General features: G+C 33.8%; 1 protein-coding gene across 4 annotated transcripts; it reads left to right on the top strand.

Annotated features, from left to right (window-relative positions):
* Positions 1–18,312: 18,312 nt before the first annotated feature.
* On the top strand, positions 18,313–22,471 carry LOC109153338 (growth-regulating factor 1-like). 4 transcript variants are annotated; one of them, XM_019301243.1, is made up of 5 exons: positions 18,313–18,868; positions 19,499–19,708; positions 20,388–20,772; positions 20,862–21,633; positions 22,142–22,471. In XM_019301243.1, the coding sequence occupies exons 1-4, from the start codon at positions 18,520–18,522 to the stop codon at positions 21,604–21,606; spliced, it is 1,689 nt and encodes a 562-aa protein (XP_019156788.1). In that variant the 5' UTR covers positions 18,313–18,519; the 3' UTR covers positions 21,607–21,633; positions 22,142–22,471. The 4 variants fall into 4 exon arrangements, with proteins under 4 accessions (XP_019156788.1, XP_019156787.1, XP_019156789.1 ...); XM_019301242.1 differs by lacking the exon at positions 22,142–22,471 and adding an exon at positions 21,863–21,943; XM_019301244.1 differs by lacking the exon at positions 22,142–22,471 and having other exon boundaries at positions 20,865–21,922.
* The last annotated feature ends 584 nt before the right edge of the window (positions 22,472–23,055 follow it).

Genomic DNA, 23,055 nt, shown 5'->3' with positions numbered 1-23,055 from the left:
GGCTCGACATTACTAGGCGCCGCTTAAGTCGAGGCAGGTTTCGTTGCATCGATTAACAATTAGTCTTTTTGAAAAGTATTAATTCTAAAAATAAGACTTAATTTCTCAATTAGGATTTTAAAACAATGACAAGCAAGAACCAACCGTCAATCTTTTTTAGTGTTAAACTAAAAATTCTAAACATGGTGTGTAGGGAGTAGACAGAATGATGATAGTGACAATAAGAGTGTTATGGTAGCTCTATTATTGGTATATTGTTGGGTATAAAATCTCAATTTTCCTCATCACCCATAGAAGTTGACTTCTTGTCCACTGTGAAAAATATGTCATTACAGACAGCTGTAGCCTATATCGCCTTAGCTTTTAATGGGACAAGGTCGCTATGTATGGTCCTCACTAGGACTACTTTGGGTGGGTTTCAAATTTTCACCCTATATTTTCTTTTCTTTTTTTTTTTTTGAACCCCCCTATATTATTCATTGGAAATGATATAGCGAATTGTATTGAGTAAAATTTATGTCATATGTCGTGATTTTAGTGATAATGAAAGAAAAATAAAGTAATAAAATATGAATAAATATATGTGAACATTATTAAAATATATTATACATACTATATATGATAATGTCTTTTCCGTTTTTGTAGTTTCACAGTTAAATTGAAACTCTGTACTTGATGTATATATTAAAATGAAGAATGATTAATAAAAGATTGACAATTCTCTCTGTATCTAGTGGTCTATACTTTAACGTATTCATATTACATTCTTGCAATTGAGATTATACAACCGTTCGCACACGAGGATACATCTATCTAGTTTCACAACATATTATCATTCTTATTTATGACTAATTAATCAGAACAAATCACATAAACAGTAAGTAAAAAAAAAATAGAGTAGAATTTGATCGAAAATATACATAGTTTTACACATTATTTATTTCTTTGTCTCTCAACTCAAGTGCTACATCACCTCTTATCAATCAATTAATGGATTCAATCCCTAAAAGCAACCTCAATAGTGGTAGATTTTTGTGGATTTTTTTGCAGGCCATGTAGGAGAGAGAAGCAGGTAAGAAGGGAAAAAAAAAAGAGGAAGAAAAGGGAAAGCAATAAATGCTAACAGAAACAAAAAGAAAAAAAATTAAAGGCATTACGCGCATTTTGGGCGCACAAATTGCTGCTGAATAAAGTTCTGTTGCTGCGGAGAGGCAGTAGTTAGTCCTCGTTGTGCAACAAGTTCTGATGGTTGGGCTGGAAGAGCAGCTAAAGAGACATCATCATCATAGATAAACTAATGTGTAATGAATAAGTTGATCAATGACGACAGGTTCCTTGGTAGTCAAGGATGAAACCATCACAATGTACTCAAGTCGGAGGCCCTTGAACATATAGAGATTCTGTTTATCTAATCCAATCGGTCGGCCAACTTCAGGTAGTCCAATTAAAACCTTTACTTTGCCAAGATACTCTCTCGTTGTGGAGTCTCCCTGGGCACAAAGATTGCAGCTAACTAAAGAGACTCAAAGAACGTGCTTGAAGAGGAGGACCCAAAGGCAACTTCAATAGCTAACCACATGGCATTGGATGTGGTATGACCCAACAATATGTATACATAACCTCATCGGATAGGGACGGAATGAGCATGGACAAAATAGATACATCCTGACGTACCCAATTTTGAGCCTTAGAATTGGCTACTACGGAAGACCCATGTGGAGCTTTAACAAAAGAAGCTAGACACAAGAATGTGCCATCTACATAACCACTGAGATTTTGCCCTCGAAGAAATGAAAAAAGATAGTCTTCCAAAATAAATAATTAGAGGATTTAAGTTTTATGGATATAAAGTGATAGGATGTCTGTAGGGTATTTATGGATGGTGGAGGGGCGGAGGATATATCGGAGAGGGTATGAGAAGAGTACGTTAAGTCACTGGTGGTTGGTGGTGGCATAGTATCCTCGGCGGCAACAAGGTTGGCGGGATCTTTTAGGTCTGCTGATACCAAATGTGAACAATTAAAACAATATTTCTGAAAATGATATTATTATTAATCAATCTCTGATGATTGAAAGTACATGATGAAGAGATGTATTTTTAAAAGATACAAAGAGTGCTAGTCAGGATAGGAATTGTAAAGGGTAATACTCCTAATAATATAAGGAGAGAGAATGAATTTTAGAGTGTCAATACAAAGTCCTAATAGTGAGAATGTATGTCGTTTCATGTACTAGTAAAAATATAGTGTGTTAATTGTACATAAAGCGAATATTAAAAGGCAAATGTATACCTTTTTTTCTTTTCAAACCATTACATTTTCAAATTTAGCAATTCTTAAAAATCTTATGTTGCTTAAAAATTTGTGAAAAATGATATTTCTAAAGACGCGAATTGAAAAAAAAGAAAATTGAAACCGTTCTTGAAAATATTATATTATTTAATGAAATCTAACACATTTTTCCTCCAAAAAACACATTTTCTTCCAAAATTAGATAATCAATATAACATGAATCAAATGGCTTTCCTCTCAAAAAGAATACAAAAATGCCCACAATTTTTACAGCATAATGGACAAAAATGTACGTACGTACTGGATAACTACTTGTGCTCCTTATTCCATTTGGAGATCCAAAGAAGATAAGATTAGTTTGAATGCACAACTAAAGACAATGCTACTATATATGAACCACTGGATTCATATTACTGTTCCTTTGGTAACATAATTAATCCACAGAAAACGACAATACATGAGACCACAGAGACAATCTAAGTGAAGCTAATTTTGGGTCTTATATTAATCCTCTTCCTTCTACATTCCCTTCTCGTGATGCTTTTTAATTGCAATGCATGGACAAATTTCAAATAGCCTCATAACTCGGTTGTAATAATATTTTTTTCACTTTTAATTTTTTTTTGAGAATATATATATATATATATATATATATATATATATATATCACTTTTAATATTTAACTTTTTATCATTAATATTTAGAAATTTCTTTTTAGTCTAAAATGCCCTCACATGCGGAAGTTAAGATGAAGTTTGGTGAAAATTTTATAAAGCTAGGACATTTTGGACGGTTTGAATGAAAAGTGAGATGTTTTGAAGTCATGGACTAAGAAAATGGAAAAGTTAAAATCTATGATGACTAGAAGTAATATTGAAAGAAAAAAAAGGAAAATACTTGGTAGACTCCTATTTTATGCTATCAACTTTTACTCTATTTCACAAATTTTTTATATACGTAGACAGTACTTTTTTGTGGACCCATATTATAAAAATAATACATTTTGGTTTGTCACATCCGGGAGTAGAAGTAAGAAGTAGAATTTGGGAGTAGCCACTATCGAAGAGTGTGCACGGGATAAACTTCGCAAACTACACACGAGAGGTAAATCGCACTAAGAAGAGTTTGTGTGACGAGCGCTCCACCGAAAGAGTGTTGGCAAGAATAATTGAATTCATAACTTTTAGGTAAAAGGTTCATACTTCATTCACATGGCCACTTCTTTTGGGCAGGTTTTTTTTTTTTTTTTTTTTCTTTTTTTAAAGAAATAATTAGCAACCACTAACCAAATATGCGCTCTGGGTGAAATTCGTCTTGTGACCCTAGTCGGTAAAGTACCACAATAAGATAAACCAACTTATGTTATCCAAAGTAGACTAACTCAAATCTAAAAGACCAATAATTAACTCACACTGAGAATCGTACTTGAGACCTTGTCGTTAACAACCAACAATCCAATCAACTCGATTGTGGTTGCCCTAATAAATTCTTTTCCAAGTATAGTGAGAGTGGGTAGGACACGTTGGATTGGAGTTGAAGCTTACTATTTAGAACAAAATGTAACCTACCATCGCAAATTTCAAACCAAACCTCCTTTTGACAACATTAAATTGATTGTTACGCATTGCTCAAGTGGGTTGGGAACATATACTTTGACATTTTTAATGTTACATACATTTAAAGGAAAAAGAGGGACAGTTAGAAATAAATAAGTAGCTTTATGTTGGTGACAACTTTAAGTTGAATAGTGTTCCACAATACATTGGTTGTGGACAAACAGCTGAACATATCTAGATTGAGTATGGCCATTAATTTGCGTATATGTAGGCAGAGATATAGAGAGGAAAAAGATTGTGCAATGGGCCTTTGAGAATAATAATACTTTTGCTGTCCTGAGCAGGTCGGTTTTAATTGTAGGAGACACCTTTAAGTTCGTACCATATTCAAACTAATATCATATCACACATACAGACATACACATGTCTCCGTGATTTAACTTAACTAAATGTTTAATTCAAAGAAATTAATAATTTTGTTTCACGGACAGGTATACAAATAATTTAAAAAACTTGTAAACTAAACAAATAGTTGGACATATCTTGCGATAAACATTTGTACTAAAATTTTAGAACATATAACAATGAAAATTCTCGAGATTGGGGTGTAATCGTGGGAAGGTAGAGAAAGGAAATGGAATGGGGGGTAATGCATGGGGCCTTTGGCGGATATGAAGTAATGGTGGGTGGGGTAGGGAAGGTGAAGTTGACGTTAGAGGTGGGCAAAAACTGATGTATAGAAGAAGAAGAAAAGGTTTGGAGAGGAATGGATCCCACAGTGCCGCTGTCGGCAAAGGGGAAACGAACCATTTGCTTCTCTCCTCTATCTCCTTTAACCCGGCATGTATTATCTCTCATCCCCCCCCCCCTCCACCCACCCCACCATTCTATGTATGTATTTGCCCTATCCAAATGCTTCTCTTTCTGTGTGCCACTCAACCAAGCACAAAGACATTATTGTCCTAACACATCCCAATTTACAAATTAGCTCAGTTGATTCGATCGAACAATAGTCCTGTGAATTGAATAATTTTAATATTGATTAATTTATGATGTTTGAAATACAGGAAGATATGTATTTATAAGGATACAAAACGTCTCAATAATATTACCAATGATACACGCAGAGAGAGAAGGAATTCTAGTGTGCATAGAATACAGAGTCTTAATACGTCCCTTAAGCTTAAGGTTTTCTGGGGAGAACATTGAGCTTGTCCCTTAGATCATTTAACATTGTAGTGGTTAGTGGTTTGGTGACAATGTCTACTAGTTGATCAATTGTCACAGATTCTTTATTAGTAGTCAATGAGGAGATCATCGCGCAGTACTCAGGGCAACGTTATGTATAATTTTTATTTTTTTTTGGTAATAAATGAACATATAAACTCACGTTATATGCTCAATATTCTTTTTTAAAATTTTTTCTTCATATAATGTCGGTTTCACTACTGGAAATTATGGAATTTCCGACCACTTGAAAGTGATCTTAATTCAAGTTAAAAGCAAAAAGTGGTCGGAAATAGCAGCAAAGGTCTTTCCGGATACCAAAAGTGGTCGAAAATAAGGCTTTTAACTTGATTTAAGATCACTTTCAAGTGGTCGAAAATTTCAGAATTTCCAATAGTGTTTCCGCTAAAATCGACGTTATATGTATAATTCTTTTTTTATTCTTAAATTAATGAGCATATAATGTCGGCTTCTATTAGAACCGACGTTAAATGCTCAATTTTTATTAAAAAAAAAAAAGAATTAAACATATATATAACGTCGGTTATTGAAATAACCAACGTAAAAAAATAATATTTTTATTACTATATTGACATTTGACGTCGATTTTGGAATAATCAACTTTATATATTATTTTGTAATAGTGACACAAATGTAGATTCAGGATGCAACCCTTTCTATTTATTGTCCTAACACAACTAATTCAAGTGTAAATTTTACGAATGTAAAAATATTAAAGAGTTTCTAATTGAAGTATATAAAATATCATATTAGTTATTGCGAAAGTATTAATTCAACTATATACATTTTTTTTTTTTACTTAGGCAAGTATTGTAGTAGTTAACTAGTAATATTTTCTTATAGTCATGGGTTGTGATTGAATGGATGTGATACTAAATGACAAATAATATAAGTCCATGTTTTTGAAGTGCCACTTACAAATTTCTAATGCGGTACATGTTTGGTATATCTTTACAAGTAGATAACTTGTTATTGTCCTCAACTCAATTGCTGCTTTACAAGTGTAAAGTGAGTCTTTCATCCATTTTTACCTGTTGATAATCAATGATATGGCCAACATATTAATTGCATATATGTATCACAATGTATCTATGTTAGATAGTGTAAAAATGTGCTTCATGTTAAAAATTTCTAGATCATATATTTTTTCTTGAGTAAGAATTACACTCTGCGTGAGAAAAATTCATATTAGTTTCATAATTGTGAGGAATGATATACTCAGAAAAATATACCATTCGACATATATTGGAAGCTCGAAAAGCTCTCATCTACAGTGTGTGTATGTGTGTGTGTGTGTGTGTATATATATATATATATATATATATATATATATATATATATATATATATAATGGTTTGGAGTATGGAGTAGGAGTAGGAGGAAGGTGTGGTTGGCAATGTAAGAATTGATGTTGTTACTAGGAGACTCTTTTTTGCCTGGGGGACCATAATGCCCAATGGGCCACACGTGGCAATACTTATCGCCATACCACCCTTGCTTCACAAGTCTAATTTTTTTTATTTTTTTAATTACTACATTCTGTCGTTATAATATACTATATGATTATATATATACTTTCTCAACCTATTTGAAGCACAAAGAGTCACATTCTAACATGTTCATCCCCTACCGTTGTTGCTCAATATTTCTTCTTGAGTACGTCCTGTATAAAACCGTCTTACGTGTGAAATGTAATATTTTGGAATTACAATATACAGAGTAATATGTTTTTAGAAATTCATAAAAAGTATTACACGTTTCACGTAATACGATTCTATACAAAACTTATTTTTTTTTCTATATTTCATAATAATAATAATAATTAAATCAAATCAATAAGTTTAATATTGAAATAAGAATTTCAAACTGAGACAACTCTAACCAAGTTGATCAGATTATTGGCTTAGTGACCATAATATTTCAAGTTCAACTCATGAAGTTGAGGTTTTTTTTTTTTTTTTTTTTAATTTTTTTATAACACATTACAAATGATAGGCGGAGGGTTCTTAAACCACTCCAAACAACCGGCATAGAAATAGACTTCCTAGTCAATAAGTGGGCTGCCTGATTCGCAGATCGTTTAGCAAAGACTAAACTACTGTGAGTAAAGACACTCAGTAAGTTTTTAATTTCCTGCAAAACAAGATGAAAAGAGGAGTTTCCCATGTTTGCATTGAACCCTTGTACCATTTGGAGAGAATCGGTCTCGATGATCACTCTATCAATGTTGATAGTTTTCAGCCAGCTAAGAGATTCTCTTATTACAACTGCATCGGCCTCTTTTGAGGTGTAAGTTCCTTTCCATTGGGTGCCTCTAACAGCCACAAAAAGGCCTTGATCATTCCTAACACACCCAAATCCCATACGAGCTCCCTGTTTATCAATAGCTGCATCTACATTCAATTTTAGGAAGCCATGTTGAGGTTTAGTCCAGTGTTCTTCTTCTGCTACCACGCTTCTCCGAGCTTATTGAACTCGACTAAGAAGGTGTTGACAATAATCAAACTTTTAATTTTCAAATTCGAAAATCATGTTCTATGCACTCAACCACCTATTTCGAGGCGCTTTTGATTAATTGATTTTGCCAAGTATAGCTTGTTGGCATTACATATTTATATATAAATATAATTATGGAGAATTAAATGACCAGTTAATATAACAATAATGACATTCTTGGGATGTTTATACGAAGTCAAATAATGGTATCCGTGGCATTGTACATATATAGTCATGTGGAAAAAAATACGAACATATTAATTGTAGCACATTTTGTATAATATTGATGATAAGATAGAATTTAATGCTCGTATTAAATTATAGAGCAAATACCAATTTTGGTCCCACGAGTATTAGCAAAATGACAGTTTTGGTCCACATGTTTAATTCCTACCAATTTTCATCCACGACTATTGTTTTAGTACCAATTTTCATCCACAACTATTGTTTTAGTGCCAAAATTCATCACGCCGGACACCCCTTCGTTTAAGACATGCCGAAATATGAAATTATTAAGGGTAGTTTCGTGCTTTTCAAATTAGGATCCGTATTTGAGCATGAATAAAGGGATTTAAGCCCTAAGATCTATCCCAATTCGCAGTTTTCTTCCTCAAATTAAGGTAGGATGGGGAGAAGAACTGCGAATTGGGATCGATCTTAGGGCTTAAATTCATTTATTTATGCTCAAATTGGAACCTTAAGTTGAAAAGGACGAAAATGCCCTTAAAATTTTTAGATTTCGGGATGTCTTAAATAGATGGGTGACCGACGTGATGAATTTTGGTACTAAAATAATAGTCGTGGATTAAAATTGGTACTAAAACAATAGTCGTGGATGAAAATTGGTAAGAATTAAATATGTGGACAAAAACTGTCATTTTACTAATACTCGTAGGACCAAAATTGGTATTTGCTCTAAATTATATACATATTCCTTCATAACTTTATTTTTTGAATTGGACTTTAACTTAGATGTTTAAAACTTTAGAGTTAATTCCAGCAATGGTCCTCTGACTATATTGATTTTCCAAAATTAGTCCCCGACTTTTAATTTGGACACTTTAGGTCCCTTGACTTTTAATTTCTTTCCAATTGAGGTCCTTTCATCAGAATACGGTTAATTGAACTTTAAATGAATGGGTAAACTCGTCCTTTCACTTGCCTATGTATTATTCTTCATATTTCTCCCTTATATACGCGATATATATGAAGATAATCTCAACCGAAGTCCTAGAATGTTCCTCGTCGTTCCTCATTTGTTGACTGCTCATGTGTGCGTTTCTCCATTATTGAGATGTTTACAAGGTATATCAACGAAATATGAAGGTAGGAATACGAAGAATAATACATAGGCATGTGAAAGGACGAGTTTACCCCTTCATTTAAAGTCCAATTAACTGTATTCTGATGAAAGGACCTCAATTGGAAATAAATTGAAAGTCAAGGGACTTAAAGTGTCCAAATTAAAAGTCGGGGACTAATTTTGGAAAATCAGTATAGTCGGAAGACCATTGATGGAATTAACTCAAAACTTTATATCGTCTATCTCCAAAAAAAAAAAAAAAAATCCGTCTAATATTATTAGCACTTATATATTGTGTGATGCACAAAAATAATTGTTAATTGTAGGTGTCCAATTTTAAAGAGAAATTATTCAATTTCAAATGATAATAACGTCGATTATTGTAAATTAATAAATACAGTGATATTTTTGAACCGCAGAAAGAAAACTCTAAGCGATGGAATCGACCGAAAGGGTATTGACAAAAATTAAATTAAACTTGTAACCTTCGGTGGTCAAAAAAAACTTGTAACCTTCTGGTACAAGATTTATGTATCATTTACTCGATCATCCTTTCGGGGCTTAATTATATGAGTTAATCTTTGATTTTTTGAAGTGGGGAAAAATTTCTATTATATGATTAGAGTCCTATGCTTGATCCTTCACCCAAATTCAAACGAAATAATTACGATAGAAAGCAAAGCCAAAAGTAGTAGCATGTGACCTTAACATATATATCAAATGGCAACAACTACAACCAAGAAATTAAAATCCAATAGTTGTTCAACGAATTTTTTACATTAAGGTCGTTACTATTTATAAGAAGGAATAAAAAAAAATGTTTCTTGTACTATAAAATCACTTATCATATAGATTGATTAGCTAGAAAAAAAAATGAAAAAATAAATAAACATAATACTTTCTAGAACAATTATAATGCTCATGTCGGGGGCAAAAATAGAAAGTATAGCTAGAATACAAATAGATGAAACTAATTAAACTAAAAGTTGGTATCTATAATTTCAAAAAAAAAAAAAAAAAAAACCTAAAAATTTATTTGTCTAAAAAATTTTAATTATGAAATTGACATTTTTGTCACGGTGAGACTAATTGTGCCGCAACGTTGAAACTCTCAAACTCAAAGACCAAATGCGGTAATACAAACTCATGCATTTATTTTAATTCTTAAATTTGTCATTCTTCATTTTTGTTTGAGAAAAATAGGCTCTCCAAGTACATTTGAGCTCTTAAATTTTTTAAAAATGCAATTAACATTCTAATTCAAATAAGTCAAATTTATTGGTAAACAACAAGTTACCGATATACAAGCTGTCGTTGAACGTCACTAACTGCCCTTGACCGGTGTTGTTGAACTGGACAAAACATGGTGATCAACGACTATCAACCTTCTATGAAGAAGGCTACTAGCAAGTCGCCTCCGATGGAAAAGACAACCATTGTGGTCACAGATCGTCGGAGGTGCCGAACTATTGCTGATATCTTAGTAACCTACTATTGTAAGTCATTATCTGGTTTTAGAATTTCAATATACAAAAAATAGCATGCTCATGAGTTTAATTGCATTTTTAAAAATTTTATAGTCTAAATGCACTTTTGTGTAAAATTAGATGACCTATTTAGCTTCTTTTTTTTTATTTTTTATTTATTTATTATTATTATTATTTTTTTTTTTGGGTTTATAAGTAACCTTGTTCTCTATTTCTATTTCTTTTCCTTTTTTTTTTCCTTTTTTTTCTTAATCCCCTTAGCCAGGACGGATGCAAAAAATCATCTTGAGTAGGGGCGAAGTTTAAATAATGCTAGAAATGTCTATGAAAAAATATCAAACAACCATAATAATGTTAAAATACAAAATACATTATAAATTACAATAGAATGTTTTGATAGATTACATGATAGTTAGGGTCAGAGCCAAAAGTATATATACTTGAGTGGTGTGAAAATGTGAAACTATTTATGACAAAATATGAAAATAATCAATTAGATAAAATAATTTGAGTAACACTAAATTCATAAATACTTTTTAATTTTAATTTTTTTTAGTTAGATGAACTTTAAATTTTTCTAAATTAATTTGAATACAATGAAGTATAATATAACTTGTTAAATGATTTACAAAAAATAGACTAAAAGAGCATTTAATTTGTTAATTAAATGATTCATAATAAGTAGACTAAAAAAATATTTAATTAATCTTGTGAACGAATGAATGAGATAAAAGGACAAGTGTTGGTAATGAGATTTGAACATGTGGCATAGACTTTTTAACATCAAATTTAAGATTCAACCAACTAAACTATTCAAACTATTAAAACATCAATATCAGCACATATTTGAGAGATAATGGCGGAGAATCCACTGACAAATTGGAGAGAGAATGTAGGAGAGAGAGGGATTGGGTTCAATTGCAAGGGTGGATTCTTGGAACAGTAGCATGGAAAGCAAAGCTGAGAAAAAACATTGAAGGCGGTGCGCGTTTGGCGCACAACAATGGCCAACACGGGCACATACACTGCACGCGCCTGACAGGTTGTTTTTTTTTTCTCTTTTTTTTTTTTTTTTTTTTTTTTTTTTTTTTTATCCCCTCCCATATTTTCTTTCCTAATCACACTTACAAAAACTCATCAAAAATCACAAAAAAAAAAAAAAAAAAAAAAAAAACTCAACCATTGTAAATGCTCTTAGCAGTTAGCAATGCTCACTTTCTACCCTTAGTAAATGTACTTGAATTTCGTCTTCTCAATTTTTGCCCACAAAAAGAGACATCCCTCGTCCTTGCCTAGTAAAATTATCAAGGGGTAAATAATGATAACTTAGCGATTTAATAAATATGAAAATCGTCAATCACCTTGTACTAAGATGGCATGTAGTGACTTCTCCCATATGGGAGGCCATGAGATCGATTCTTAGTGGAGGTGCTGTTGACTCTTTGTGTTTCATTAAATTGAGAAAGTATATTTAAATAGATACCACAATCTAATAGATTCAGTAGCATTTAAAAAAAAAAAAACATTTCATCCCATAAGAGGGTAAAACTCGGTCCTAATTTGAAAGATGTTCACTAATTTTAGACAATGGGGTCACTGAGCATGCCTCCTTTATTGCAAGGGTGGAATTGTCTTTTCCAGTTGGCTAGCTACACGTAGCTTTATTGTACAATACTCTCACGCGACTCCGTACTTTAAGAATTAACTTCCCACGCGAGATGCACGTGACCATAATATTCCCTATTCTCCCAACTCCTTTTTATGGATGTAATTTCTTTCTTTTCCAAATTATTTACAGCAATTAATTTATTCTATGGAGGGAGAAGGCAGTGACTTTTAGGATTATTGAATCACCATAACTTCATATTGTACTTCCAAAAAATAGAAGCTTTCAATGTAAATTAAATCATGCATATATGCGTACACACATTATAAATATTTCAATTAGAGTTTTTAATGATATTTTTTATAAATTAATTTTATTTGTACTAAAATAAAAAGAGAAAAATAAATTTAATTTGAAAAAAAATGTATAAGAAGAAAAAATAAGGATGTGTTAGATACATGTAGCAATTCTATTGGTGAAAGTCCTATATTATTAGGTTTTAATACTTAGTTTTATATTTTTATATTTAATTGGAAGGTAGTTTTGGAGGAAATTACACCAATATCATTGTCCAAACCTTATGGCTTTATTATATATATATAGATAGATTATAAGTATTGTCGTAGTGACAAAAAATATTATGACAGGAGTTACCATGATAGAATTATAAGGATGATGTATATATATTCTAAGGGTTCTTGATAATTGTTGGTGTGGCAATGAATGATATAAAAATGGTGATCCAATTCTCATATTATTAGTTTTTTTTTTTTAATATATACTCTCAGTTTTATTGGGCACTCATCAACTAGTGAACATATGAATTAAATTTATTACTTTTATCTATTGAGTATATTGTGTGTTCGCGTATCTGGGGACATTCGCAACTCAAATGTCCAATACTCCAATTATAAGTTCATATTTTTAGTTGTGAACCAAATTATATATATATATATATATATATATATATATATATATATATATATATATATATATATATATATATATATAAAAGAAAAGAAACATACCCAAATTGAAACAAAAAGTGAGAGTTGAAGGGAGCCTATGGGAGTCATGTGCTATTGTAAAGTTTAATTATTCATTAAAAAGAATGGTAGCTATATATAGAGTTAGAGGTGTATTTAAATATTCAATCACTAATCTAAGAAGCCCTCTAAAGTCTAAAGAGAAGTGGTAGGATTTTAATATTCTCCTCTAGATTGGAAAATCTATCTATCACGTTTCCATCTCATTCTTTGACCACATATGTCCAAAAGGTGAACTTAATGACAAACTAATTATATATCCCTATAGAGTTTATAGGGCCATTGATTCCTTTGACCTTGGTTATTACTATAATACTTAAGTTCAATATATAGTAGGTATATTGGCAATGGTCTTGTAATTAGTGGCCGTGAAACTTTTTATAAGAGATAAATTGATTATTTTTATATATTAAAAAATAAAAAGAAGAGATTTATAAGTGGTGGAGAACCTGGAATTACTTTGACAATTTGAGATTTACATTTTTAAGGGTCTTGTGACAGGTTTAAGGGTCCGTGATATAGTTTGATGAAGTCGTGAAACTTAAGCTATCTATTAAAAAAAGTGAGACATATTGGTGAAATTTTTTTACAAACATCTGGAGACTTGTAAACTAATTAAGACATATTTAGCGATTTACTTCATCCACCGATCTCATAGCAGGATAGCAGGACAAGTGAGCTCACTTATGGGGTTCAAACATATCATTAAATATTCAATACATTGGCTATGGAATTGATTCTGTCATCTCATTCCGTAGTGAAAATAAATTTTACTTAAAAATTAAATATTTTCAATGAGAAAAAATAAAATTCATTGTTTTCATTGTGACAATATTTAATTTTTTTAAGTAAAAAATTTATTTTCACTACAAAATGAGATGACATAATCAATTCCGTAGCCAATGTATTGACACATTTGTGATAGAAATGTGACACCTAACATGTCTGTTGCACTATGGCAATAGAATCAACAATAGAACTTAATTTTGTTGTGATGTTTGGCGCAAAGAGAGATTTGACATATGAGGTTGACGATGGAACTTGCGACGTTTGTTTTTCAGTCACGAAAATATTTAATTTTTAAGTAAAATTTTATTTGCGTTACAGAATGGGACAATGGAATCAATGTTGTGGTCATCAATATGTTGACAAATTGGTAACAAAAAATGTGACTCCCCACAGGTCTATCGCGCTATAGCGATGAACCACATTTGATAACGTTTAAAACTTTGCCACTTACAATCTTTTAATGGTCAAATTTTGCACCATGTTTGATATTAAAAGTGAGAAATTTTCAAAATTAGATGTAAATTTTTTTATTGCATAAATTCATATATGTACGTACATACATATCGAGATGGAAATAGGTCAGACCCCTTCGTAGGAGCCCCCCCTCTCTCTCTCTCTCTCTCTCTCTCTCTATATATATATATATATATATATATATATATATATATATATATATATATATATATATATATATATATATATATATATATATATATATATATATATCAGGGTTGCAAAAATTCCGCCTAGGCACCGAGTAATCGGCGCCTAGGTGCTAGGCGCCCCTACGCCGTAGCGATTTCCCCTCTAGGCTCCAGCCTAGCGCCTAATTCAGCCGCCTAGCGCCTAACTCGGCCGTTTACGCCGAGTTAACTCGTCAATTTCTGTCGAGTTAGTCGAGTTAACCCGCCCGACTCGACCTTGCTAATTTTTTTCATTTATATGACATGTATATATATATATATATATATATATATATATATGTATGTATGTATGTATAATATGACATATATGCACTCGTGCAGTGTTTTCCATTTTTTCAGTTAGCCGCCTAGGCGGCCGCTTAGGCCCGCCTAGGCCATCTAGGCGCTAGGCGCTACTCTACCGCCCGACTAGCGCCTAGCGCCTATTGCAACCATGATATATATATATATATATATATATATATATATATATATATATATATATATATATATATATAAACTAATATATTTTTATATTTTCAATATAACCCTTAAGTATGTATGTGAATTATCATGTTAGTTATGTATTATTGTATATTTACATTATGTATATTTAAAAATTTCTCATATGTAGGCCTTTTTTTTTTTTTGAAATGCTATTGACTCTGTTACATTATACCTCTACTGAAGTTCGATCTCATGACCTCCCACATAGGAGAGGTCACTACATACCATATGAGCACAATGTGCTTAAATTGGCCACATATGTAAGCCTTAAAATGACTAATATGTAGGTTTTAAATAAGTTCAAAACCCATTTAGGACTTACTTTGAAAGTTTTTAATAGCCTACATATTAAATAGACTTTTAAAAAGTTTTCATGTCAGGTTATGCTAATTGTAGGCTCAGGCTTGAGCCTAATAGAAAGCCTATATAGGCCCAAACCCAGACTTTAGATTTCAATAGTAGGCCGAGACCTAACTATCTAAAGCTCAGTTCGGACTAGCCTATTTCCATTGATCCACACACACATATATATACACATACATACATACATGTTCAGGTGAGAACACACCCGTTGTAAAAAGTGTAGACACATCTACATCTTCTATAGTGAGAAAACAAAGGCTAGGATCTTAGCATTACTAAACTTTTAGGTTTGCAATGATTATAAAATTGACTCTGTCTTTTTTTTTTTTTTTACTAAAACCTTTAACTATTAATGAACCTGAGAGAACGATTTTGGTCCGTCCTCACTTTTTACAGGAGAAACATGTTCTCATTTGATCATGCATGCCTATATATATGTGTGTTTTCTACTTTTCCCTCACGTTTCGTTTCCTATCATGCTTTAAAAATTAAAATGGCATTTACATTTCCTGTTTCTCTTTTTTCGTTTATGTGCTACATAACTATCAGCATTTGTCATTATAATACTTGAATTGATACAATGAAATACATCATGCATACGATATGTGATTATATATGATATAGAGACACTTATGTTAATTGACACTTTAGGAAAATGTATAAAGGAATAGAGACAAAAATGATTACAAGGTGGGAAATGGGGGGTTGAAGTAAAATAGCTTTCAAACAGTAAGAACAATAATTAAAAAGGGCAATGGGCTTGAGTGCTTAACAAAAAAGAAATGAGAAATGGAGAATAGTAAGACAAGTGTGATAGTCTCACGTGGGTTATGCATCTTTGCTTCATGCATCCCACCCACCCCTCCATTTAGATCAACTGCCTAATCATTCCTAATCGCGGTTTTTACAAGTCACTACTCCCCCACCCCCACACACCACACACCACCTCACTTCATTAAACTTTTTCGATCGAACTCATCATACTGAATCGTCTAAGTACAATTCACATCTCATGTGTAATTTCTGGGTTATTACAGATGAGCGTAGTTTGTCTAATTCACACCTTCAAGTAGCGATTTCAGTTTTTTCGTCAGTCAGAAAAAAGTTAGAATAATTTTGTTTTGCTTGGTATATTAAATGATTTTTTTATGTGTGAATTGGTACTCGTATCAAGTTATATTTGATACAATTATGTAAATATTTTTTGTTGTATCAGGTACTATAAGTTGTACAAGTGTTAGCAATTGTAGTGCCTATAATACATATCTTTTATGATTGTCTTAAGTACAATTTGATATTAGAGAAAATATCATATAAAATCTCTTATAAATGTAATTATATCATGTTGTACAATAATGTATGTTTTGCCAAATGTATACAAGGAGAAATTATAATTTTTTAAAACATATAGTACATATAAAATAAAAACATAGAGTACACTTACTACATCATAACATTTCAATAAATATGTGAATAATGATTAGATAATTTTGGAACTATTTAAATAATCTAATTAAGATTTTTAAATTGAAGTTAAAAAAAAAAATACTTGAACTAGAAAAAATATATATATATATATATATATATATATATATATATATATATATAATTGACTTTTTTTGCTTGTAAAGTGGCATAATTTGTATTTTTTTTTCTTTTAAAAAAATCAAAACACATAATTTTTTTTAATCATCTAAAATTACAATTATCAGTTTGGGCATACAAAAGATGTATGCATATAGCCAGAAATGGTAAAAACATGGCTTTTATGTGTTCTTCACTTATACCTTGCTTATGAAATCAACTTATGTCTCTTTTTGGATGTTCATACATGCCAAACTTCAACTAAAAAGCAATATATAGTAACAACCAATACAAAACATCTCCATTTGGAAGATATTTCTATTTTTTTTAATAGGATGGGTAGGAGTAAATCAATAATTCGTTACCCAATTAATTAATAAGTGTTGGGAAGTTTTATACGAAGAAAATATAAAATATACCAGCAAGAAAATTGTAAGAACATATTATAAAAATTACTCCGTAAAATTTAGAGTCTCGTGACACCTACAAAAGTTGTAGTCAACAAGGAATGAATCTTTTTCGAGAATCCGATCCTCTGTAGCAGTCAACAACGAATGAAACTTTTCCAAGAATCCTCTAAAAGTTTGAGTTTTATAAGGTGGAACCGTTATAACCTTGTCTACAAAAGGTGAAATTTCATCACCCTCACACCCGATTCTACATGATAGTGAAAATGTAAATCACGGTGACTCAACAGCCCATTAAGAGTAATATTATAGTGAATTTTTTTGGGGAGAATAGTACAATTTGTGATGAGTTGGAGGGAAGAGAAATGGAGAGAAAGAAATTTGAGGCTCTTCTGCAAAGACCCCGCACCATTGAACAGTGCTGGTCAGAGAAAGCTTGAAAAGTTGTGCGCGTTTCGCGCACAGCTGATGCACGCGCCTGACTGTTATTTTTTTATTTTAAAATAAGTTTTGTTTTATTTATTTTTTCTTTTCTCTCTCTCCTCATTTATTCTTTTTTTCTAATCACACTTACAATAACTCATCAAAAACCACAAAAATCCCCTACTAGTGTGGATGCTCTAAGTATCTCTATATAACTCAATACACGTTAATTCACACAACAATTTGCCTCTTGGTGGACATGATAAATAGAGAGGAAATTTAATATGAGTAGACCTGATGATGTGAGTTACTGGTACTCCTTATAAAAGTATAAAACTCAACACTGATAATCCATTTTGCATGAAGTGATATTTATATAGTTAAAAGAAGAGGTAAATAATGAGTGAAAATTTTCACCTTGCTCTATAATTTTCTGATTTCTCTCTCCATATATATAAACATAATTAAAGATTTTGTTTTTGCTGGGATAGTCTTTGTTTCCACATTTGAACAGGTTAGCATCTAAACACACTTACACACACACACACAGTGTTACATATACCCCCCTCCCTGCCCCAACCTTATAAGATGGTCCTTTCTCCAACAAATCAAGCTTTATCTGTCTGTTTGTTTTTATGTAGCTATCCTCCAATGCTTCTCCATTATAGCTACTGTTTCTTGGCCTTGTAGGTCTGGGCTGCTCTTTCTTTTTTTCTTTTTTTTTTTTTGGATGGATTTTGGGGGTGTTTTGGATAGTGGAGTGGTGGTGGCCTGTTCAGACACTAAAACTGCAACTACTGCTACTAGTAATGCCCTGTTTACTGCAGCTTCTGAGGCTGTTTCAGATGCTGAGACCAAGCAAAAATGGTATGGATCTGTTGGGTTTCTCAAGCAGGAGAGGACTTCTGGGGCTAATCATGCTGTTGAAGATGACATGAGAGGCTCCAAAATGGCTAAAATCACTGCTGCAACTCTGCCCAGAAGTCCTTTTGTGGGATCTGAACCCCACCAAATGCTCAGCTTCTCTTCTTCTTCTTCTTCTCCCTACTATCCCCATGCTTCTTTTGGGGGAAACCCAGGTAACTATACACATCAAAGCTCCCAACTTTATCCTCACCCATGGTGCATATTGGGTAATGGTGGAAGGAAAAATGGGTTTCTTGAAACTTTTTGGGTTCTTCCATCATCAAAGCTTGAGTTGATATTTGTCTTTGAGTTTGGGAGTTACTTTATTTATTTTTTGTTTTTTATTGCACGGGTTCAGATTTGATTCCCTTAATTTTTTAAATGGGTTTGGGTTTCTTTTTGAGGGGGGAGGTGGGGAGGGTCTTTTCATGTGCTTGACCTGCTGGTTTTGTTTTCATGTCTTATCACTATCTTCAATAAATTAAAAAAATAGAGGAAAATAGAATGTCTCTTTTGTTCCATGTTTTTCTATCTTCCTGTTTTGGGAAATGGGTTGCTCCTTTATTCAAAATAGCTTGAAAAAAAAATGGTTTCTTCTGTAATTTCTTGGTCTTTCAAACACCAGATATTCATACTGTAGCAGAATTGCAGCCCCCATAAATGTAGAAGACAGTTCTTTAACTTTGGGCACTGTTTTAATTCCTTTTACTGTTGCAGATAGTAATTTTTTATTATTTTTTTACCATCATGAAAATTATTGTTTGCAGGATATGGAGTTTGATCTGGTTTATTTACTTTTTCAGGCTATGGAATTGATGGAAACATGCATGGGGTGATGATGAGTGGAGTTAAAGGTCCTTTCACTCCATCTCAATGGATGGAACTGGAACACCAGGCCTTGATCTACAAGTACATTACAGCTAATGTCCCCATCCCTCCTTATCTTCTCAACCCCATCAAGAAAGCCATTGAATCTGCTGCATTATCAACCTTTGGCCTCAGAGTCAATTCTTGTAAGTTCTCATCTTTTCCCCTTTTATCATGGTGGTAACACTCTTTCAATGCACCTTTTAGTACATCATAACTCATAAGTGTTAGGATCAAGCACTTATAGCTAGTAGCAAACGACCTTATTTCCTTATACTTGCATAGCAACCATTGCCACATTTCGAATCGAAAGGGAGAGTGCTGGACTTGACCTTTCACCTGGTGCTGGATTTGGCCCTTTAGGCCTCTGCCCGACAATCCCCTAGCCACCTGGTGCTGGACTTGCCCTTCAGGCGTCTGCCCGACAATCCCCTAGCCACCTGGTGCTGGACTTGCCCCTTTAGGCGTCTGCCCGACAATCCCCTAGCCACCTGGTGCTGGATTTGGCTCTTTAGGCCTCTGCCCGACAATCCCCTAGCCACCTGGTGCTGGATTTGGCTCTTTAGGCCTCTGCCCGACAATCCCCTAGCCACCTGGTGCTGGATTTGGCTCTTTAGGCCTCTGCCCGACAATCCCCTAGCCACCTGGTGCTGGATTTGGCTCTTTAGGCCTCTGCCCGACAATCCCTTAGCCACCTGGCACTAGACTTCCCTTTAGGCGTCGGGCCAACAATAAGTATATATTGTTGTCCAGTTTTTGGCTTTTTGCATTCTATCATACCTGAGATTTTTGTTGATTAGCAATGTAATGTGGTTGTGATGGCAGTGGGGTGGGGTGGAGCGGGCGGTTTCCATCTCGGGTTCTCCAGCAACACCGATCCGGAGCCAGGCAGGTGTAGGAGAACGGATGGGAAGAAATGGCGGTGCTCGAGAGATGCAGTTGCAGACCAGAAGTACTGCGAGCGCCATATGAACAGAGGCCGCCATCGTTCAAGAAAGCCTGTGGAAAGTCCATCTGGCCATCCCGCCTCTGGAGCCACTACCACCACTGCAGCCAAGCTGATGCCAGGCGCATCTTCCACTTCATCATCATCATCATCAGCAGCTGCAGCAGCAGTGTCGGGAGGCGGTGCATCCAACAGCCTTGCCTTCTCGCATCACAATCAGCTCAGCAATTTGCACCTCCCCGCTGCAACTAATCATCTTGACAGGTAGATCATAAGCTCCTGAGAACCTAGTACAAGAAATCAAGAATGGTTTTCTAATTGATAACAAAGTTTGTGCCTTTGTATTTTTCCAGCAGGAGCTTTTTGGATAAGGAATATGCGGGCGAGAGGTATCAAGATCCAACAGGTCTCTCCATTACATCTCCAATCCTAAAAGACAGACAGTATTCTAGTATTCCCAAAGACCAGAACCCTTACGAGGAATCTTCTACGTTGAAATTTGGATTAGTCTGCTCTGACTCACTGCTAAATCCTCTGAGCAGAAACTATGGTGCTTCTAAGGTCGTCAGTGACCGCGAAAACAAATCTCAGCATCCAATTCGACAGTTCATGGACAACTGGCCTAAAAACCCGTCTGATCGATCCATGGTCTCGTGGCCAGAAATTGATAACACTCAGCTCTCCATATCTATCCCCATGGCAACCTCAGACTCACGGGAAATTGAAGCAACCCAAATGAGATTAGGAGTTGGTGGTGTCATTAACGAGCAAAACCAGAGGCAAGGAAACTGGATACCTATACCATGGGAGTCCTCCATGGGCGGCCCTCTCGGGGAGGTTTTGCACGGGACTAATAGCATGACAAGCGAGTGCAAGAATCCTTCGGCTCTCAACCTTATGACCGAGGGATGGAATGGCAGCCCCAAGCCCGCCTCATCCCCAACCGGTGTCCTACAAAAGGCGGTTTTCTACTCTATCTCCAACAGCAGTGCAGGGAGCAGTCCAAGAGGCAAGAGCAACAAGAACACCAACGGGGCCAGTCCTTGTAACGAGATTCTTGGAGCAACTCTCATGAACCCCTCCCTGCCCGCTCTGTAACCGCCCCACCTCAATCCAAGATACTAGGTAATGCAAGGAGTTCTTGGACTAATCTAGTTTTCATTTTCATCAACTTAAAAGATTTGTTTTTTTTTTTTTCTTTTCATATGTAATATCTTCAACAGTTTGAGCCCAGCTTGGGATTGTAGTGGCTTAACCTGGGCAATGGTTTTTAAGATTTTTATTCTTTGAACATGTGATTTTGTTTGGTTTTTGGTAAAGGGTTTCAATCAGATATTTTCTTCCTGGTTGGTAGGAGGCATGTTGGTGGGTGGGCTGCTGTAATTGATAAATGATGAGGTACAGCTTCATGGAATGTGGTTTTCATTTCCTCCTTTCTTATTGTGGTAAATATATAAATATATTATATACAAACATATATATATGTTGGTCAACTAATATAGAACTTAGACATGATATTTAACACCATGTCTGTACATTCTGGGTGGGAAGATATATATTTTGCAATGAATCCATGGTGGCCCATGAAGTTGTATTCCAGCCTGTTTACATCATTTTCCCTTTATTATTTCAGTGCCTTTCCTTGTAATTTTGGTCCATCTAGCCTTCTCTGTGGTCCTAGACATTGTACAAAGAATTTTGGTAGGGTCCAATGTGGATCTTGCCTGACAGATCTTATGGTCATGAGTTGGTATCCATTTTGAATCTCTTCCCTTTTTGGATGTATTATTTGCATAATTGCATGCCACTGCCATTTTGCTAAGCTTCAAAAGTCAAGAGAAAAGAAATGATTGCCCCCCAATTTCAAACCTTGTGCCTTTCATCTATTGGAGACACAAAAATTAGCCAGTTGAGTTGTGTCCCAAGAGCAAGGTTCAACAATCAGAAATGTATCAGAACCCTAATTTCAGAATCTACGAGAAACCTAATGTAGCAAAAGCAGAATCAGTGTTAATCACCAACCATAATTGATACCTTATTGTGTTGTCTCTTGAACACTAGACCACATAGCATATTAGTGTCTATTAAGAAGTACCGTAAACTAAATTTGTTATATAATGTATATCCTATACCCCATTAATTCAAGTGCATGCCTTAATGAAACAAATTTATTGAGACGGAACTCTCGATAACAACCAGGGTACCTGCTATTCCATTTGTCTCATTTTATCTGCCTTACTATTCATTCATTGAACAAACCAATTCATTGAACAAACCAACTCTTTCTTCTTCGCTTATTTCCATTAGCATTTTCTTATAATTTTTAAATTTGACTTTTTATGTCTAATAATTCTCCATTCTTGAAGTTGTGAATCACTTTTAAGTAATCTCAAATGAAAATCTATAGAACATGAAGCCTCTTAAATATAGTCCATATAAAATATGACTCCTAGAGTCCTAGGCCCTAGTCATCAACACTATAAACCATAGTATTGTACCCCAAGCAATGATTCAAGCCCAATTGAAATTGGAGCTCCAACTGCTATA

Source organism: Ipomoea nil, unplaced genomic scaffold, assembly GCF_001879475.1.
Source record: "Ipomoea nil cultivar Tokyo-kokei standard unplaced genomic scaffold, Asagao_1.1 scaffold2480, whole genome shotgun sequence".
NCBI classification, from domain to species: domain Eukaryota; kingdom Viridiplantae; phylum Streptophyta; class Magnoliopsida; order Solanales; family Convolvulaceae; genus Ipomoea; species Ipomoea nil.
Note: the sequence above shows the minus strand (reverse complement) of the source record. Positions and strands in the feature narration are given on the sequence as shown.